Source organism: Rhipicephalus sanguineus, chromosome 5 (assembly GCF_013339695.2).
Source record: "Rhipicephalus sanguineus isolate Rsan-2018 chromosome 5, BIME_Rsan_1.4, whole genome shotgun sequence".
Taxonomy (NCBI): Eukaryota; Metazoa; Arthropoda; class Arachnida; order Ixodida; family Ixodidae; genus Rhipicephalus; species Rhipicephalus sanguineus.
Window position 1 is genome coordinate 100179343 of NC_051180.1, and position 22446 is coordinate 100201788.

The following is a 22446-nucleotide window of genomic DNA, read 5'->3' on the forward strand; positions in this document are numbered from 1 at the left end:
TCGGCCCTATTCACACACTTCATGAGAATGCTTTGAGCAACATGAAGGCAGTCCAGCACTACATTGATAATGTTCTCGTCGCGACCGATTCTTGGGAAGAACATATGTCGACGTTGCGCAAGCTGTTCGAAAGCATCAGGGAGGCTGGCCTTAACATCAAGGCACGGCAGTGCGACATTGGACTCCGTAGCGTGGTCTTTCGAGGCCATGAAAATGGTGGTGGCAATGTGCAACCATTGGAGACCACCGCAGATAAACTACACGCTACAAAGCGCCCTGACACAATGATACAGGCTCGATCGTTCCTTGGACTTGCATAATACTACCGACTTTACACTCAATCAGCTTAACTGATACTAGCTCAGAGACTTTATACTAGCTGAGAGACAAAAGCTATCTCAGCCGCTAGTGCAATCTACCAAAAAGCAGTAAAATAAAAAAAGTTCAATGGACCCATGAAAGGGACCTGGCTATTAAAAAAATTGTGCAATTCGCTCGCCATCCATATGAAAACTCCCGATTTTATCGAAATGTTTGTGCTGCGAACAGATGCTTCAGAGAATAACGTTTCTGCGGTGTTAATGCAAGAGCATGACGGCATTGTACATCTTGTAGCGTATGCTAGCAAACAGCTTCTACCTCGCCAGGCTGATTATTCAACCATTGAGCAAGCAGGTTTAGCGCTCGTATGGGCGGTACAAAGGTTTCATTCACGTTTACCTTTGTGTCAGGCACTTCATTGTACAAACTGACCACCAGCCGTTAGAGTATCTACAGAAGACGAGGTGTTCGAACAGCAGAGTACTCCCTTGGTGCCTATTGTTACAATAGTGCACGTTTACCGTTAACTACATCAAAGGAACAAAGAACGTTCGAGCAGACTAAATGAGCCGCATTTAGATATGAGGGATAGATTACTTTTGTTGCACATTAACTTAGCTGAAGTTTGTTATAGGAAACAAAACATTGAAAAGAGGACTTGTGTGATGGAAGCTGTGCGCGAGTTTCGTGTGTGATGCGACAAAGCCGACATAAGCAAAACGAAATAAGTGGTCAGACATAAGCGCGATGGCAAGACTTTCTCGAAGAGGAAGACAACGATGGGATGCGGCACGAGGCCACCAGAGAGAGAAATCGGTGGGCCGAATGAGGCAACAGAAGGCAGGCGCGAGAGGCATGCGCTTTGTGTAGGACGCTGCTTCCACTCCATGGAACACCAGCCTCGCACGGTGGTGTTCCAAGGAGTGTAAGGAGCGTGGAGGCTGATCGCCAGCATAACGGTCGGGGTAGTATCGAGTGTCTGGCAGAGCTCAAGAGCTGCAGTGACCTGCTCCGCTTGGCCTCAAGCTTCGACGGGGAACCCATGGAACCAGCGGCTAGCTACCACCATCACCAGCAACACCATCGGGCGTAGGCCCGAGGATTGACCTGTCAGACGAAAGCCGCGCGAGGAGTTCACGTGGCCCTCGACGTCTACTTCCGCCACTACCAGCAATACGGTTGGGTGTAGTCCTCAGTCTTACTGCGTCCTGGTGTCCGCGACCTAGAGGAGAAGGCTCTGCGTGACTTCGGCGCCCACGGTCATTGTCACCTACCTGAAAACTGCGTCGCGGCATCGACTCAAGCGCTGCCCCGTTCTCCTCCATACAGCTGCGACGACTACATCCCCGTGGTGACTCCCTTCCACGTTGACGGGCCCCGCATCAGCTACTGACACTCACCGGTGAAATCGTTTACCTCACGCTTAGACTAAACTTCTCGCGCTTTCTTGAAGCTTTCATAGCTTGTTAAGTGTTGTGTTCATGTTGGTATCCCTGTTGTGTGTATTATGTTCGTGGGCTTGTGCCATAAAGTGAAAAAAAAAACAGGAAACAACCTTGCCAGAAAAAGATGGCGCAGACAGTGGAAACGTCGAGTGCAATATTACTAGTAGGAATAATAATTTGTGGTCACGAATGCATAAGCGACCATGTGAGTTTCTCTGTGGCCTAGTTCTTTACCTTACCTCAAATTATAAGAGAAATGTTGGATAGTGTGTAGAGTGAAAAGTGATGCCGTTTTACAGCGAGTTCTCTGTCACAACTGATCTAAGTTATGGGAGCGCTCGGCGACTGTGAGCGCGTAGAAGAAAACGACGACGCGTGTGCGCTCGTGAAACGCGGGCGTCTTCTCTGGGCCACAGCAACAGGAACGTTTGCATAGCTGTCTGCGAATTTCTTCGAGACACAAGAAGAGTTCCTTATTAAGTTATTTCCTATTGCAATTTGGTATTTTATAATTCTTTTCTCTAATTGATTATTTTCGATATTAAGGTTTTTTCCTCATTCTATTTGCGCATAACCCAAAGATTCTTATTTTATTTTCAATTCTCGCTTGTAGTCCGATTAATTCAAATACTTTTGTCTAAATTCTAAATTTCCATGTAATGTTTACCGCCGGTTTCATGGCCAATCCCCCTTTGTGGGTAAGAGCCACTAGAAGAGGATCAAGCAAGCAAGCAAGCAGGCAGCCGCTGGCAGCGGGCAGTTGCTGCCAAGGCTTGGACCAGTAAAGATGTATCTTTTTGAGTCTTGGCCTCATCTCTAAAGGGTTCAGGGCTAGATGCAGCCGCAAAACCCTACATCTGGCGCCCGACGGGTAGGACCCCGCCCTGACATGTTCTGCCCGATCAACGTACGCCGGATCCCACCAGCCCCTGATTTCGGCCCCCTGCACGGCGATATCGCCTTCGAGGAGCTATGGGGTGCTGAAGCGGGCGTTCATGGATATGGCCGCCTACGGGGTCTACGACCTGGTCCTCCTACTTCAGCCGGTGGAGACCTTCATGTGCCTCTGCCTTTCCGGGAGAACGACCCCTGACGAGCAGCGGCGTGCCATCATCGCCCTGGAGCACGTCGGTGCTTACCTCGGCGCCCGCTGCCCGCGCAGGCCATGGAGGCTGTGGCGCGCTCGCGCGGCGAGGTGGCACCTGGGGCTGATGACAAAGGCGGCGACGATGCGTGCGCTGACGAGGTCGGCGTCGAGGCTCGTGCGGGCTCGTGCGGCGGGCCGGCACTGTGGGACGACCAGCGACGCGGTGGCGATGCATCGTCCGCCAGCGAGGGTGCAGCGTCCAGGAACGGTGAGGCGAACACGGCGTTGGACGACGCGATTTCTGGGGACACGGCCGGTGACTGCGACGACATTGAAGCAGAGGTCAGGAAGTCCCGGGATGACGACAGTGCGGCGGCCGTGAAGAAAAGGAAGAAGACGAGAAATAAGATGAGGAACCGGAAGCACAGGGACACGAGACTAACACCAGACGAATCGGAGTCCGGCACCGAGGTGGTCCGCACTCGTTACCCTGAGAGGGACAAGGCTGCCCTTGAAGCTGAGGTAGATTGTCTCAAGCAGGACACATCGCAGCATGCTACCCGCATCAGCCAGCTGGAATGCGAGTTGGCAAACATGAGAGATGCACATGGTCTCAAGCAGGAGCACGACGTCTACAAAGCCAAGGCCACCACCTTGATTAATGAAAGGGACAGCCACATTTCTGGCCTGAAGGACAAGGTCCGTACTCTGGAGAAACAGCTCGAACAGCAGCTGGACGAGTCGCGGCAACATTTCTTCGAGGCCAAGAAATCCTGGAGTGACAAAATCCAGACCCTTGAAGCTCAGATCTTCAACATGGACCGGAAGGTGGCCGAGGACTCGCTGGAGTACAGTCGCATGGAGAGGCTGCTTGCAGATGCTCAGCAGTGCCTCAAGGATCAGCAGCACCAGTGTGCCAAGTTCGAGGAGCAATTGCTGGAGCGGTACACTCAACTGGCACACATGCGGCGCAGCCATGAAGAAGAGCTGCAGCGGCGCCGCGCACTCCAGGACTCCGAGCTGGACGAGCTACGTATGCAAGCGGCTGTTCTCCGTGCGCAGCTCGCCCAGGCCCAACAGGACCGTGACCGAGAGGCCAGTCAAGCGCAAATATTAATTTTGAAACTGAACCGGAAGAAGGCAGAGTGCAAGAAGAACCAGGAGCAGATCCAGGGGCTCGAGGAGAGCCAGAGGACTTTGTTGGCAAAGGTCTCCGAGCTTGAGAAGCAGCTCAATCTGGCGTCGGACTCTGAGACAATTCTCAAGCACAGTCTCAAGAGGAGTGAGGCTGAGCTAGAGACCATGCAGGAAGAGCTTGCAAAGCTGAACCAGGTGATGACCTCGGCTGTGATCGAGAACAAGCGGCTGATGGAGGAGCTTGAGGCAAGACAGCAGCAAGCGGATAAACAACAATCCAGGCTGAAAGCGGTAACCGAGCTGCTGGGATCCCGGGAGACGACGGCAGAACAGGTGGATCCGCTCGTGGTGGAACCTGTCGTGCACGTGCGCAATTTCACCAGCGTGTCTGACCCGCAGCGCAACATCAGCGAGGGAGGCGTGCGCGCCGGAGGCATATGCAGTCGGGGCTTCGTTGGGGACGTCGCGCTGCCGTGGCTGCCAAGGTCACTGGCGTTCAACGACTACTACCTGGACGAGTGGCCGCCACCCGCACGTGAATGGTCTAGAGGGCTACAACGGCAACGACATACGACAACGACAACGGCTTATGACTCGCTGGGACCGGTGCTGCACCAGGAGCATCGGCGTTCCATCATGCTCTCGACCGTGGTCATGCTGAGGACCGTGGTCGTCAACCTGAGCGAGTCCGGTGCGCCTCCGTCTTCGGGCGGCAGCACAGTTGCCTCTGCTGCGCGCGTCAGCAGTTCCCGTGACCGGCAGCCCATGAGGTCCCACAGAGAGTTGTGGGCGGACAGCGCCGGCATGTCGTCGTGTGTGCCACGTGCAGTCCGCCGTGGCCAAGGATAGCCAGGACAGGACACTTGCGCGCGCTACCCTTGTCAAGTTGCCCGCGTACTTCTCGCTCACTTTTTTCCGAGGGGAGGAGGCAGTATGGGGGCGCTCGGCGGCTGTGAGCGCGTAGAAGAAAACGACGGTCGCGTGTGCGCTCGTGTCACGCGGCAGCCGCTGTCAGCGGACCAGTAAAGATGTATCTCTTTGGGTCTTGGCCTCATCTCTAAAGGGTTCAGGGCTAGATGCAGCCGCAAAACCCTACAAAGATATGCAGTAAAGAAAAAGCCATCGACTGCACGACAAGCGTAAATGTCTGCGAGAATCAACATCAGATAAAGATGCGTTCTCAAACACAAAATAAAGACAAAATTTTCCCTCGCGTTTCTTGCGGGAGCTTGGTGAAATATTTTCTTGAAAAACACGCCTTCAGCTACCCCACAAGTTTCTCTTGTAAAAATTGTAAGCCACTTGCATTTAGGTTACTGTAATGTATATCCGACAATATGTGCGTCTCTAGTTCATCACTGGCACAAGTAGTTCTGAGAGAATCCAGCTAGTTTTTTTCATTATTAGTTGCGTAACCTCCCACCTTTTTCCTACGATTGACCTGAAAAGCGGTTGCAAAACTTTGTCAGTCAAGAACAAAGCTGTACGAATGAACTTTCGCGTGAGGGAGGCTACCGCAACCTCATTCTAGAAAGAGAGGTGCTGACAAATCATTGGGTCGATTTTCCGCCGTGGATCAGCATATTGACGTAGCTTCTGCTGCAACCTTTACGACAAACTAAGCCCGGTTTCAATGCACGCCTGCGTCTATTTGCACCAATAACAGTTCCTGGAGTTTCAGATAAAAGATCACGAAATGGCCATGAATAACGCCGTATCGGGGGGCTCCGGCATAACTTTCACCAATGGTGTTTTAACGTGCGCCTAAATCTAAGCACACGGATGCGATTGCATTTCGCCCCCATAGAAATGTGCACGCCGTAGCCGGCAATTGAACCCGCCACACCGAGCTTGCCAGTGCAACACCTCAGCCTTTCTTCTTTTTTATTTGTAACGTCCATTTTCTATCTCTTATTCCCCTTTCCCCAGCACAGTGTAGTCAGCCGGTCTGAGAACTGGCTCACCTCTTTCTCCTTCCGTCTATTTTGCCCTCCCTCTCCCCTTATCAGCCTCCTAAGCGACTACGACGGGTTGCGTCTGTTTGTTCTAGACATTGACTCAACCTAACCGTCTAACGGCTGCATCGACAACAGAAAGATGACAACATCCCGTACAATGCCAGCTTTTCGCCATACTTGACGTCTCATGCAATTACTACGCCGGCATCTACGTAACGAAGTGATCCTCTTTGGCAATATATAAATAACCTTTAAAGCGACACGAGAGGGCCAGGCACCATGTACTACGCTAGCTTGCGCAAATACCGCCGGGGAAAATAAGGCAAGAAAGGCGACCTGAGCAAGCTACAGGTGTCTGCGCACGACAGCCTATCAGTTACGCATATTTTCCGACCTCCCCTGTCTATTTATAATGTTGCTTATCGCTGAATTTTTTGAAGAAAATTAAATCGAAGGCAACAAAAATAGAGGCCCTATAACAAAAGAGAAGTAAACTAAATATTTCATGCTAGAAACATAGCCTATCAGGGCGGCTAAGAGTGCTTTATCATTGCCTGTCTCGGCTTTCAACCTGGTTATAGTTTGCTTTTTTTGGGCGCCTCTGCTACAACATTTACTTGCAGCGAACAATCTTTAACATGAAATTTTCTGCTGATCTTTTTTAATCAGCTTCAAATTTTGTAGTTGTTGAAGTGCTACGCACGACAACGACGGCGAAGGGCGACTGACTTCTAAGCTTCATCTGTATTAATATTTTAGGAAAAATTACATTGCGCTAACGGACGGGTCGAAGAAGGAGAAGCACAACGCAATCGTAGACTCTCAACTTGAACTTTATTGCAACGCACAAAGAATATATAAACGCAGAAAATGTTAACCTGACTCTCCAGTTTTTCTGCGCATGCGTAGTACCTTCGAAAACAGAAGTACCTTTATGTGTCACATCGGTGACCACCACCTCCTCTTTGCAAGTTCAACCCATTTTTTGTGTATATATTCTTTATGCGTGGCAATAACAGTCGCGACGGCGGACAACTAAGCCACAAGAATCGGCTGTTATGATTTCATAATAGCTTTCGCTGTAAAGCAGGCAAAGACAAAACAAGGCGACAAGGATGAGCGCTGATATAAAGTAAACTTTTCGTGATATTCGCACCATAAACGTTCTTTGACCAGTTTGCACCGTCCTATCGCTTCGGAGATAGATAGATAGATAGATAGATAGATAGATAGATAGATAGATAGATAGATAGATAGATAGATAGATAGATAGATAGATAGATAGATAGATAGATAGATAGATAGATAGATAGATAGATAGATAGATAGATAGATAGATAGATAGATAGATAGATAGATAGATAGATAGATAGATAGATAGATAGATAGATAGATAGATAGATAGATAGATAGATAGATAGATAGATAGATAGATGCTATTTTATAGTGGGGATCCGGGATGATGGCGTAGAAAGATACGAAAGAAATTAATACAGACAAAAATCGACTTTAAAGGGGTTTGAACCTGAGCTTCTTGGCATGGCGTCATAGCAGGAAAGAGCGCGAGACGTTGCTTGTGTAGCGTGTAGGAGAAGTCGCGCAACAACAAGTTCAGCATTTTCGTTGAGACGGCAGTTATTTCAAGCAGCGTTGTCAGCCATTCCAATAGAAAGGACGATATAGTTACGAAGGCTTTGTACCAGCCACAGTTAGCACTGCACCGGTGGAGCACTCGTGGAATCCAAAGAGGGAGCGGAGAAAATTCAGGCAATGCAGACGGCTCTTTACGAAAAATTCTGCTCACGACAGATCATATCTCATGTCTCATATCTACAGATGAAATATTGTACTGCATTCGAGGAAGAAAAAACAGCGCTCTCCGACAGGAGACAAGAATGGGGCGTGACAACGACATTGCGCTTCTTGTTTCCTGTCGCTGCACGCTGTTTTCTGTCAAGTTATGAACGAAGCATCCAAATGCGTATGCTTCTGTAATTCAAGCAGCGCCCGATTGCAGAAACGGCTATTATAAAGGTTCAGAAGGCTCAGGTTGCCGCGAAGGATACCCTGAAGGTTTCTTTCGGTGTAGCACAACCAGTGCACGGCAAGGATGCAGAGACGGCGCAAAGTACGAACATTCCGCACTGTTGGGTCACAATGTTCATTAATTAGTGAGTTGTCAGTGTCTAAAAAATTACCGCTAGTTTCTCAACACGAGTCCGAACGACATGCACTTTGTCTTATTCTCTTAGAGGCATCTGCTTTCCTTTTATATGCGGTAAAACAACGAGCACGAACGCAAATTCTTTTGACGAAGTCCTGGTTCTTGCACAATGCCACGAGGATAGCAAGACAATTAATTGTGCCACAGTAGCCGCCTGCGCAATGCGTTTAGTTGTTTCGAAACACGCCGGTACCATTGTGTCATGTAGAAAGGTGAATTAGGAATTCCGTTGCACGCTCGCTAGGAAACTTGCGCGTAGGATTACTCGTATCAAAGCGGCATCGCTATGTCAAGCTAACGGACGGAGATTGTAGCGAAAGAATTCCCGAACGCAGTGGAGTATGTACTCTGTATTTGATTCATCCTTTCTCGAAACTTGTGTGAAAGATAAATTAGCGATTATTAGGTGAGACAAGATATACAGAAGCATGCTATAGCAAAGAACATTCTGGCAGCTATACGCATTAGGATAAAGTAATGAAAAGGAGAATAACGAATGGCGCTTCCAGAACTATTTACAAAATAATTCCTCTTACAATGGAAAAGGCCGCGTCTTCATGAATAAATGTGAGGTATCGTTAAAGGTCTTCGCGTCAATTAACAATCGGAGCGCGGTCAAGTCCTAATTTACTCGGGCTTGACCGAGCGTGCTACGTTTTGTACGAGACGGCGGTATGACTGGTGACCTCGAAAAATGGCAGTACAGGGGTCCGAAACATTTATTCCATATTTTTCTTGCCCTTTGCTGCAATTGGCTAATCGTGTGAAGTCGAAAGGTTTTTTTTTTCGAAAGTCTGCCCTTAGGCATAATCCGCTAGTTTGAGCGGAAGTCATTAGGAACAGCAGAGGCTATTTCCACTGCAATACCACAGCGCGTTTCCGTCTCTGTATCTTATCGCCGTTGGTCTGACGTGTCATGCCCTAACTCTGTTTTCTTTTTCTAAGCAAGCAGGCGATAAAACCAGATTTAATGGGGCCCATCTGTTGGCGCGTTCGGCTAGATGTTGCACATAGCTGTTGTGCCTTGAGTTCCATTTTCATAGTGGTGGTTCATGAACTTTTCTGAGCTATTAGTGACGGCGCGAATAAGCATGTAATGTCAGAGCGATGGTGGTCCCACGAAGATTCCACCAGCCACAGCGCAAGAAAAACCAAACAAGGACAACAACGAAACCGCCAAATCCCACGCATTGTGGAAACCAAATTCATGCGAAGCAGTCAGCGAGTAGCAGCCTATGCCGGATTTTTTGCTTTCAGCCAAGCGTTGCGACGTCTATCGACGCCTTTGTGTAAGTTGAATAGTTGTGCGCATATCATGGGCTCGCCATACACGCAAAGTGCAGTGGCGGGTTAACGGTTGCCCATGGTATGACGTAACGGCGGCATTCACGTTAAAGCACAAACGTTGTCTTTATCGCGAGGAAGTGCACGCTACGATGCAATCATGTGCAGATCAGAAGCAGCTGTTGTAGGTGCATTCGCCCAGCGCTTGACAATAGGTTGCGGAGTCATAGCTCTGCATATGTAATGTTTATTACATTGATATAAGAGTGGATAGCCAATACAGCAACCACAATTGTCGTTGTCTTGACATGACACTGGTACAGTGTCTTTTTCAGAAATAGTTTGAAGCTCTGGCGTTTGCTTGGTGGTAGAATACTTCGCTGTCATGCAGAAGGCCTGGGACCGATTCCGGCTCGAGCAATGATTTTTATTATTTGCTAGCATCGCTATATTTTACCCATGGACAACGCTGCCCACGCCGGCACCGCATTTTCCTTCGCGCTGCTGTGGTAAGATTTCCAAAGTGTGCATTGATATACACTGTGAATCATCTGTGGTGCATACCCGAATACCGCGGGCAGCGGTATGCGGGCATGTGCCACACGTGACTAGTGAAAAGTATTTCATGACGCACGCGACAGGGAAGTCACGTTATTCATGTCATGATCCGTGAATCGCGTTCTTCATACACTCACGATATCATTTGCCAATTTTGGTATATAGCAAGTTAAGAAGACGACTACGAGAGCGCCAAAGCGTAGGCGGATAGTTGGACAGAAGGGTAATACAAACGGTCAAAGTGCCCTTGGTTCGATAAGAAATGCTTCTCATTAAAAAAAAAGAAGACGGGGAAATGTGAATTCATATCTTGTAAAAGAAAAATTTATCCAAACTCATTGGCCTTTAATCATTGCGCCAACAAAGATGATCGTTAAGGTGGCCTCCATAGAGGCAGCTAACTGCTGTACCATGTTTTCGATAATCTACCGCAGAATATCTACAACAAATTTTTCAGCTCACTAGCAAACCTTAGGTCTTTCATGCGTGGAACTACGTTATTGGTGAGAATCAGATTTTTCTTGAAAAAGTAGGGAAATTTCTTTGATAGAATGGTTTTCTCAGAACGAAACAAAACGGTTTTCTTGGTTCAAAAGAAATGAGGTGATCACCATGGAGTAAGGGTCTCCCGGTCACTTTCCGTGGAACACTAGAAAACAGTACTTTTTTCGAACAGGCACAAGACACATCGCATGCCTGCCACATTCATGTAGTTCTTTAAGGTTCTCGAAGTTATTTCGACAAACTACTCCGTTGAAGCACAAGGAAAGCAAGCACTTTAGGCTACCTTAATGATCCATTTAGCTTTCTTCAATGGCGCTAGCCCCTAGCGTTTCGTGTATACTCTTGGTTCACTTAGGTAGACTTTAGGGTGAAAAAAGACTGTAATGTGGTGCGCATGCGGCATCTTGATGGCACACACCAACAAGCAAACAGTCTGATTTCAATCAACTCGTCCAACAAATTTTAGCGCCAAACTTCGCTTTCCTCTGCGCAGCCTCCGCAGTCAACTCCGGCAGCGCGACGGTGCGCTGCCGAAGCGGATTGCAAAGGCCACGTAGAAAAAAGCGCGAGGTTATGATCTGCTCCACCAGGTGATGCAACAATCCCAGCTGTTCACAAAAAGCAGTCTTCCCCTTTACTAAGTTCATTCCCTTAATTATCATGAATTATCCTGAAAGTTAATTGGTCCTTAGCCTAACTATACTAAGACGCCGAAAACATATACATCCTTATAACACTTAACTTGAACAGTTACTTCGCTTTCCTACACACACACACACACACACACATATATATATATATATATATATATATATATATATATATATATATATTATATATATATATATATATATATATATATAGAGAGAGAGAGAGAGAGAGAGAGAGAGAGAGAGAGAGAGAGAAACTGAGGGAATGTGCGGAGGTCCACCAGAATTATAACATCCGGTTTCCTGCCCTACACTAAGGGGAGGGAGAAGGGGCAAGAAAGAGTGAAAGAAGAGCCGTGAGAACGGCAGGTACCAGACAGACAAAAAATAGAAAGAAAGGTGCGGAGCGGGAGTACTACGACCCATTTCATAGGCCACTTCTGAGCAAAAAGTTCAGTAAGGCCTCAATTGATTCCGGTGCGACGACAGTTCGGGTCAGCATTCTACGTTTTTATTCTGTAATGGGGTTTCATAACATTTGAGCCAACGCTCAAATTCCGTTTGGCTGGGGGTGAATTCTGGTGTCTTTGTGAAAAACATAATGCGGGCAGGTGGTAGTGCCATGAAATCTCACCAGCCCTCTATGACCCTTTGTGCACGGTGGTCTCTCTAGGTGACCACACTCTTCAACAACATGGCTCTCTGATTGAGTGCAGTACTTTATTTTTAGATAGCTTAGTATTAGCCAGGCCTGCCAATACGTTTCTACTAGTCATGAAACTCTCGCGTAGGGCTATGGGAGGGCTTCCTATATCGCCCGCAGTCGCCGCGCCGTGGAGTTGCGTTCTGTGGTCGTTCTATAGTCGCTTAGAGCCTAAGAATAAATGTAAGCTCCGTCCACAGCCGTCGCGGTCCCTCCCAGGGAGGATTTATATAAGTGCCCCATCCAAATGCAATTGCGTCATTACGTGACGTCAAACACCTCTCGTGTATTTCAGGTAGATGACTTTCCTATACAGGCACATGTTCGTGTCACTAGATTTCTGTAAAAAGCTTGAGCTTCCTGGCATGTTTCAGAAAAGAAATTCACTGCCCGCCAAACGTAGCATTTTAACAAGTGACGACAAACTGTTAATTCATAATAAGCGTAGCATTTACTTTAGCAACGGAACAGTACTTATGCTTCGAAGAGAAACCACAAGCGCGACTCCCTTGTAGAAATGAATTCTCAGGTTGTGACCACGGTGTAGGAAGGAGTGGTTGTAACTGACTACAGACGCTATTCGCCTCGAGATCTTTGAATAGGACTCGGGTGTTGCTCTGCGCGCGTGCGATCGCTACGTGATGGCTGCTCGACGCTATCGGCCGCTCTGTCCTGTTCGAGTTATTGAAACATAACTGAGGAAGTTCATATAATAGAATTTGCGCTCAATATTCAAGCAAAACGCTTCGCGAAATCGAGCGGAGTTGCCGTCAGGAGCGCGTTCAGTGTCGATTGCTCCTGGTGTCGTCTCCCGGAAATCATTGTGTACATCTGCATGTATGGAATGGACTTGTCACGGCTTTTCTATGGCCGTGCATCGCGCACTCACAGTGACTTGCCGGCCCATTTTCGGTCAAGGTCTGCAGCGTCTGGGCTTCGGGTTCCGTGTATGCATTGTAGCGTGCTGCGCGTGTTCCGTCGGTTGAATTATATTGTTCGGAGATTTAAAGATATTAAACACTACGTATGATGTCATTCGAATAAATTAAGTGGTCTTTACAGGCAACAATTACCTCCAAGTATTCAGCAGCTGCTTGGAAGCGCGTCGGAAGTGCTAAAAATTTAGACAGACAATAAGGTTGAGAGCATGAGGAAAAATGAGATGGACGACAGTGATATGAAATATTGACAGGCTGTGCGGCGTTCTTTTATGCAACATAAGCCATACGCTAATAAATTGACGTGTTCTGACTCGTTCACGGTCGTCACGTGATCATGATGTTCTACATGACTCGTGTTGACGCCGCCAACGCGGGACGCCGACGGTCACTATTCGCGTTTGATGAGGAATCTAAGCCTTTCGCCTTAAATATTCAATCTTGCTACAGCGCGATGAACAATAGCAACAATCAGCCAAAGTGGTCAAAAAGATCGCGGGAAAGAGCGCTTTTTCTCCTCTTCCTGGACTATTTCGCCGATTTTTCCTACTGTTTACCTAGCTGTACCATCGGTGTCAAATGAAACAAGAACAGAGGAGTGCCCAAGCATTTGTGGCTGTATATTGCGCGCCGTCGTGTCATCACCATCTACAGGCGCGCACACCCGATTAGGCAGCACCGCGCGACGGAAAGCATGAATGTGGCTCACGAGCAGCAAACCGCATGAGCGTATCTAAGTCTAATCATAAGGATGTGAACGGTACCATGCGCACGACTGGTGGCGTTTCACTGGGCGCCGATATTACGTGTAACAAGTTTTAATATGCAGTTCCAACTCGCCCAATCCACGCTAGTTATCCGCAATAACCCGCTGGTCGGTGGACTTATCAATCTTATTATTGCGATAGCAAATATATGAACACTCTCGGCTGGTTTTTGCCGTGAGCGTCACCGTAATGCCCCGTATATATATATATATATATATATATATATATATATATATATATATATATATATATAAAGCCACAAAGAAAAATAATTAAGAAATACTTTCCACCGCGCGAAATCGAACGGGCGAACGCTCCGCAGCGCACAGCGTTAGATGGCTAGACCACGAAGAGTACCGTCTTTCAGCATACTAACGGCAAGCCATTTATATACATCACTTACTTCAGCGTGGTTTCTTGCTCACCAGCGAGATGACGCGAAGTGCGCGAGGGGCGTGCTTCCAAGGTCATCGCCCCGCTCGTAGAGTTGCGCGTGTGCCACCGTGCACTTCGCCCTACAGGGCGTGGTGGCTGCATGCGCGCTCACCTCGTGGTGGGAGGAGCGGGGTTGTATGTCTTGTGCTTTCACCGCGATGTCCGCGCTGGAGTTACAGAGCGTACGAAGGTCACTTCGCTCGCTAGAGCGGCCGCGTTTGCGAAACGAGCACGTTTTTCAAACAGAAATAAGTAACAACTGTGACACTTGATAGTTCGCGCTCGTCTTGTGTGTGTCCTTTTCGTGCGTCCTTCGCGCTTGTGCGACGCGCTGGAAATTTCGCGCTGCTTTCCGTTCTTCGCGTTACATTCCAATTTGTTGCTGTCGCATTCATTGCTTCGCCGTTGCGGCGAAACCGTGACTTTTTTGTCGGCAAACGTATTGTGCACAGAGGTCCACATGGACACAATCGGGAGTGAAGTGTGAATTTTCGTTCAACTCAAGTCTTTTTACACAGCGCTAACCTTTGCGAATAATACGTAAAATTGATCGCGCTTCGCTTCCAAAGTAGCGTAGACGCGTTAATTCGCTTGGCAAGACGTTCGCGCCTTCACATAAGATATTTCATCGCCATCCAGCCCAGTCAGTTACTCTACTAACTCGGGGGCATGATCCTGACAGCGATGGCTGTGGGTATATAGAAGATACGTTAATTTCAACGTTTCTTAACCTCCTGTAATGCTAGCAGTCATCTATAAAGCTATCACTAGAAGAAAATACAGCTAGTAGTAGAGGAGCGTCGTGCGACGTGAGGCAACTATAACAAAAATGCAGCTGCTCTAGCCAGAGCCTAGCAGACGACAAAAGCCGAATACCCTCATATTAAGAACGCCCTCATCTTAGGATGAGAGATATTCGCAATGCCCACGGACTGTATTACTTATGTTGCCATACCTTTTTTTTCTCGCACTCTTTTTTCTATATTTTTCTGCAATTTCGCCACTGTTTGCTGATTGTTGAACTAATCCTCTGTTAAATTTTTGTTAGGAGGTCCCCCTGACAGTTCTTACTTTGGGACCTCTGATTGTTCAATTACAACGCAAAACGAATGTATATCAAAAATGTATATATTTTGAATAAACTTCAACTTCAACTTCAACTTCAACTTCAACTATAGGTGGCGCGCCGTGCTTTTCAAGATGGCGCCAGGAGGAGGGTCAACCCGTTTGTTAGCATAGGAACAGATAGGACGTGCGGACGTACGGCCCGTGCCACTTTCACCGGATGAAGTCAGGAGCCGCGCTGAATTGGATATGAGACTAAAATACTTTCCCAAACCATGGAAAGTGACAAGTACCCCCCACCTAATTATTTGCTGCGGTGTGAAAGGTTATATTTCAGCGCCGTTACCGTGCATAACGATGCTTTGCGATATCCTGTGCGTGCTACATAAAATTGCATGAACTAAAATTGACGTATGAGCTGAACGGCACACCGAGGTAGTACGTACCGAGCCTGCCTGACGGATTTGCCGCAGTAGTAGGCCGCCAGCGAGTAGCGTCATCGCTGCAGCACGGGACCGCACGTCGTCATTACTTGCGCAGTCGGGAACGCGGTATTACGTCTTCAACGGAACACGAGCATTTAACATCCCATTCAGTAGCGCTTGTGTCACAGCCATGCTTAGACTCTAGCCGTGTGCAATTCACTTCACTCGCATGTTGCAGATTCGATCAGCCCGATCCAAACATGAATATCGAAAAGAATGCACACGTATGCTTTTCGCAACGTCGAAGAAGTTAGCCGAGAGGCGTAGATTGTGGCCGTGACTGCACGTTCCATCGCTCTAACCATTTCGCTTCGCTGGTCGAGCTCGAGCGTGTTGGCGGCATGCGGCGCGCTCCATAATATCCACAATAATTGTGGTACATGCAATGCACAAGAGGAACTATGCTTTTATTCTGATCTCACTCAAGGATATTATACGTTAAATACAATCAAAGTGACTTACGAGCGTGAAAGAACATTAACGCACGAGGGGACGTGAAGTGCAACTCGCTCCTCGTGAGTTCAGCTGATCGTTCATCGTCGCTGTCACAGCTGTCACCCTCGGTGCTTTCACAGTCTTCAAGTGAAAAATCCTCGTCGTCAGGATGGTTTCTTTCAACATCACTGCTGAAAGCAATCCGAAGAAATTCCTCCGCCGAACGACTGCGACCACTCCGCGTCACCACGTTTACAATGAGAGAGACGTCTGGGCGCGAAGAACATTATGCTCTCGGATCGGTCAACGAGCAAATCGCTTGCAGTGTGCTGCCACCTATCAACAAACGTACAAAAACAAACGGCGCAGCGCTGGCTATGAAACCAACACCAACACACTGGCGAAGGACGGTGTGGAAAGCGTTCGCTCCACGAAAGGCGTGGAGCAGACGCGTCCTCGAATGATTGAAACGTCGCTCGCACGATTAGTAACAGCGCTTTGCTGACAAAGGCTAGAGGCCCTATTTTAATGTATCGGCAACTTGAGATCGCTGAGTTTTACAAGAGCACATCGCGAGTCCGCGCGACTTCCCGTGTAGTGTTGGATTCATGCTCTACAAGAAACACTGACCAATGCTATATGCAAGTAAAACAGGGTGAGATTCAACTGAATATGTCAGACGATAATATTTAACTAACCTACGTGGCTACAGAAAGCCTCGCGAAGCTGATAGTATGCGTACGCTGTGGGCTAGCATTGAAAGCGCGAGTTGCCACGTATTTTCACGAAAACTTCGCGTCTCGCAAGAACGAATCAGATTTCTCATGTCGCGGAGGGCCCGGTTTGTTCACTGATGCAGGGAACGAGCAAAGTCGTAGTGTACCTTCCATGCTAATGCGTTAATACTGAGGTTAGCACAGCCGAACAAGGGAGAGACTGCGTAGTGCTGCCATTTTATCGTCTACTAACCCTCCTCGAGAGGACGCTCCTGAATTCCGCTTGGCGGCGCGACAGTCTATGGGCATTGCGAATAGATCTAAAGGATATGAAGATAGCCTAAAGTATTTTCGCTTTACGTTTTTATTTTATGTTTGGGGCATAAAGTATTTAGATGTACTGACAAAACCAGCGATCGAACCAGAACCTGCACGCAGGTCTTCCACAATAACGTATCTTCGCACTTTTTGTTCGCTTTGGCTCCATGGACAGTGCGAACACGGATCGCACAATTACCGGAATTATCCGATCAAGGAGCGGAGCAGCAGGTTTAACATTCCTGCTCTTATTCAGCATAGCTTAGCGCTCTCACTTACTGCACTAAATAGCGCTGCAAATTGTGAAGTCATTTAATGGCACTAGCACGTAGCGCAGTGCCCGGAAACTTTCAAGTTTTAGAAACCGCTGCAGAGGGCGAAAAAATCAACCGCGGCGAGTTCCAGCTTCAAACACCTGCAGTTTATATATTACCCTCTGCGTTAGGATCGCATAGGGGCCGCCATTCACGCTATTGCACTTTAATATAGGGGCGCGCCCTCGTTGGAGCCAAGTTTCAATTCAGAATACTCTTCAAATAACTCAGGTCTACTTATTTGTACAATGCTATACTTTAATAAGACAAACTGTTGCGTACAGCAAGCGGTCTTGCCTTGACAGGTACCGCGTCACCAATCTTTTGTAATCGTCTTTGTTCCAGCTGACTCTTAGCTGTCAGCAGCCTATTGACATCGTTATCTTCGTTTCGGCGGCAGAGGCAACACAACGGCAGCTAACGGTCCGCGGTGCATTCGGAACGGTCGCTCGCTGTTTCGTTTCACTGTAAATATTTCGAGCCACTGCCGGTCGGCACACGTAACATTCGTTCTCCTTTGTTTTGACTCGTTAAAATGCTTTCGCGAAGCGCATTCAGCTGATTTCGGGGAAACGAAGGGACCGTTGAAGTTTTCAACGGATGAACGCTCGCTTCAAACCCAAGAATATACGGACCGGTGAGTAAAAACCCATTGCTTCAGTTTTTACCAATCACTTTGTGTGGGTGTCACACGGAGGCGACACATTGCAATATTTAATTTTACAACGTGTCATACTCTGTCGCCGAGAAAACCTGTGTTCCTTGCGACGTGGCTTCACGCGAGAGCGAGTTGCCGAGTCAACAGAAGTGCATTACGGAAGTTCATTGTTTGGTAACAAAAACCAGGCCGATGCGATAAAAGAACACAAGTACATTACTAACGCCTCGCAGGAATCTTCGTAACTAGCCCGTATATCAGTGCAAAAAACATATGAGTTATAGTTTGCCGCAGTCGCATTTGAGAAGCAAGGTTACAGGTCTCATTTCTCCACGTTGTCAGTTTAGGTTATTTTTACTACACATTTAGTGCGACAAAAGTTTGACATAATTATGAGTGTACTTTCGCTTTAGTGTGAGAAAAAAACCATCGCTTTAATCGGAAATATTCTTTTTTTTCTGCCCCAGCCTTCTGCCCTAAGTGACAAGGAAACAGTTGTGCGCAATGGGCAAGAACCTGCTACATGACACACCTTGTAAAGGAGCTCCCCCTATTGACATAAGATGCGTTATGAGGTATGTAGTCTCAACGGAAAATGATTATCACAAGTGACCGGTGGCCGGAGCCGCAAAATCGCGAGACGCGGCGCTGTTGTTCACGAGTATGCCGACACTGAGATAACCAAGCTCTTTCCATTTTCCGAAGCAGGGGTGGCTGGCAGACCAGCGGAAAGCACCCCATCTTGCTGTTGGCCTATAGGAAAGCCCATATCTTAAAGAAACACTTGTTCATTACTTATCGGCAGATGTGGCTACGCACATGTTTTTTTTTTTTTTTTTTCGCTGGAGTTGTGAGCAACCGTATGTCTCTATTGCAGCTGCACCAAAAAGCTGTTCCTTGGAGTTCTTTCCACCGGCCACCCCTGCTTTAGAAAATGGAATGTGCTTGGCCCTGTCGATATGACCGTGCTCGGAAAAAATAGCGCCGCGTGTCGCAATCTTGCTGTTCCGGCAACCAGTCACTTGTGCTAATCTTTTCCCGTTGAGCCTGTACGTTTACATCGTGGTTTTGGGATGTTAAACCTCAGATATTATTATTACTAATGGGTTCATGTTCAGGCTTGTATGTACTGCACAGGAAGTTCAATTTGGATTTGTCAATTCGGAGACGAACTAAAGTTGCACCCTACAAGCGCGCGATAGGGTCCACCATAACTTCTTGCGCAAGCGAGACTAATTTGTGGGTCATCTAGGCTAGTTAACGGTGCAATAAACAACTTAAGCTTGACTTTAAACAATACACCGGGTATAAGAAACGAAGGTATAGGCAGGAGCACAAGCGAATCTGCGTCACTTGATGGGCAGCCTTGGGCGAATCATTGCTAACGATTGATCACTTGAGCCAATAAACAACTCGCCTCCATTATAATTTGATCAACACTCACCACGGTAACTTCAGTTTACGAACACAATGAAAAAGAAACTGTCTGCATTTTTTTCTTTTTTTTATGGAAGGCACCCACCGACACGTTCGAGTGCCTTTTCAAACGCAGCAGATCGGCCGCGTTTACCTCACGGCGGCGCCTCTTGCATCTAGCCAGTCTAACTGTTATGGTCGCTGTATGAAACTTCGGCGGGAGTTTCACGACCATAAGAAAGGTATTGGATGACTTTGCGATTAGCTACTTATGCAGCGTGTTATCCCATGCTATCAACTTAATTAGGACATGACTTTGTTTCCACAAGGACCTCTCTGGTCTATCTTATATAGAGCGCGCCTTGAACACGGCAACAGCCGAAGGAAAACAAATGAAATACGGAACATTCAAACGCGAAATAAGTGGTTCTATTACTGTCCGATTGGCCAAAGAATAAATACTGCGCTGTTTACAAGACGACACGAGGGCACGCGGACTTCAAAAGCACGGAAGTGGGGGAGTGTATGAAGAAAATGTGGCTATCGATGGGGTGACCAGCGTGCCCGAAAGAGAGTATTGAATTATTGGCAAAAGACAAAGGTGACGTAGTTTCGTAAAATTAAAAGTTTTGTTCCTGTTACCTATAGTGCTAAAGATCCCCAGGCTAACTATTCGCACTTCACAAATGCGAGCTCTGAAAGAAAGCATTATTCAGTGACGTTTGAACTACAAACTGGCACTTCTTTCAAAGCTTTCGCGCGTAGCTGTGCGCTGAAGTATCTTATCACCTGCCATTATTCACAAGCGAATGCGCCAAGTAAGCACTAAATAGACCGCGCGAATGCCCTAACGCCACGTCAGCACTCTGGCGTTTCTTGATTTCTTTATTTTCGTTCCTGCGGGTGAAACAAGCTAGATCGTACAAGCTCAGGGACACATATGTTTTCAGGTTTGGACAGGTGAGATAAGAGTGGAAAATAAGCGCGCCGTTCATGCACCGATAAAGTCTTCGAGGCTTGAAGGGAAAATTTACACCGCGCAATCTCTACGTTTGACGTTGCGCTGAACAAGCCCGGTCCAGTGCCTGCAGCCGAACAAGGATGCGTAAAGAACCAGTTGGCAGGGCGATGTTCCGGAGCAAAGAAAACTAAATCATACGCTGTCGGATGTTTATTTATTTATTCTTTGTTTTTGCCTCAGGCTGAAGCTGTTCGCACTCAAAAGAACGGAATCTATAAAAGTGCTGCTTTTGTTGAAAGGCAATATTTTTTAGAGCGCACGTTTTCCGACACTGCAAATCTCAGGCTACAGTTTCATTTATGTTCTTTAGGAGCAGTTAGCCACGTGCCCATATTAATTAATGATTGGCGATTTTTGTTGGCTCCCATGATTATGATCGCCGTATGGGTTAATCCATGCAAAGTTTACGTAATGAGCGCCCAGAATTTTTTTACTGTACTATTCGACTGAGACCATGATGACGAAAGCTATCGCTGTCGACTATGGTTCATTGATTATCAACAAAACTTAGATATCACGGAGTTCACAAACCGACGGCAGTTTTTAGAGGGCTATACGATAGGACGTTGAATAAATTTATATATAACTATTATTCTGGCATAATTAATATAAAAACGGCCTGCAAGTATCCTTGGTACTCGCTCTAGTATTCAAAAGCTAAGCTTAAAAGGTGCTGCATTGAAAAAAAAAAGAACGTTTACAGATACTACGCAATTTGTCAGAACGTCCCGCGAAGACAGTTCATAGAGGACGGAAATATATGAGGCATAGAGACTATATACTTTTATACGCCGCAAAATTCGCGCAGATAAAAAGAGAGAGGATACCATTTTGCATTTTCACTAACACGGAGCCTATAGGAATAGCTTCCGGTCGTTTATCACTATTCCTCGCGACGTTCTCCCGCAAGACAGTGCCACTTCTTCTCCGCATCGCCAGTACTCCACCTAGGTCCGCGTTAGGTGAGCGAAAGCCTGGCTTGACGTCACTTATAAGCGCCCGCGTTATAGTCACTCAGTTTCCAGCGGTAGACGTTGACAAATGCTAAAGGCGCGTGTTGTGCAGAAGTCCAGTGTATGGGCCCGGCCCGAGCATGCTGCCCGTGGCCTCTCGTCGCACACGCGTTGAAAGCGTGGCGTTTACCAGCTTTCTCCTAGCTCAGCGAGCCGTATAGTGACTTTTATTGTTTCCTAGATTTGAAGGGAGCACACGGGACGTGACGTATGAGCCGATTCGGGAATAAATGTTACACCGGAAGAGGAAGCGGCGAAAGCTGGAACACGAGCCCCCCCCCCCCCCCCTTTCTATTATACGATCTAGTCTAATTTATCATGCACTGGGCTCAGCTCTTCGGAGCTTGGCGTAAGCGCGAATGCGTTACCCTCTGAAGTTTCCTTTTACATTCTTGCTGCTGGATATACGCGTTAAGATTTTGGTACACACGCGAGTGTGAGCTTGAGATGAGAGACTTCAGCCGGTGGCATGCATACACCACCAGCCAAAAAAGGTTGTGCTGTGCCTGGCCTTTGCGATAAAGCACGTAGGGCGTTTGGGTAGAATTCTTTTCTTATTATTCAACGACAAGAAGCTTGTGCCGCACTTTGTAAACAGCCATTGACCACACGTCAGAGGCTCAGAATTTCCACGTCTCGGAGATGATGCATGCATTGTGTGAGCTGTCAGTACAGGCTAAGCATGTGTTCGAGGCTCGAGTTTAAACGCTTAAGCTTCGCACCCACGACTTTCGGCTTCTTTCGTGTACTATACATATACTATGATTCGTCTTTACTGCTATAGAGTAAATGGAGGATGGCACGGAAGCATATTACTATATATAGCAGCACGTAAACGACGTGTTTTCACAAAGCAGCAAGGCTGAAGTCATCAATGAATCTCGTTTTTTGGTGCGGGATATAGTGTTTTCTCGTGTTTTTTTTTTTGTTTTTTTTACTGTGCACTGTTATCGTTAACAAATCTGAATTCCGGATCTTTTTCATCTTGGTATGC

General features: G+C 47.3%; 1 protein-coding gene across 1 annotated transcript in view; it reads left to right on the plus strand.

Annotated features, from left to right (window-relative positions):
• The first annotated feature begins 2931 nt into the window (after positions 1-2931).
• The window catches only part of LOC119394876 (trichohyalin-like), a 144965-nt gene continuing 125450 nt past the window's right edge, over positions 2932-22446 (plus strand). The window contains exon 1 of the mRNA XM_037662177.1: positions 2932-4525. Coding sequence (XP_037518105.1) covers positions 2932-4525 — 1594 coding nt within the window. The remainder of the gene's footprint in view (positions 4526-22446) is intronic.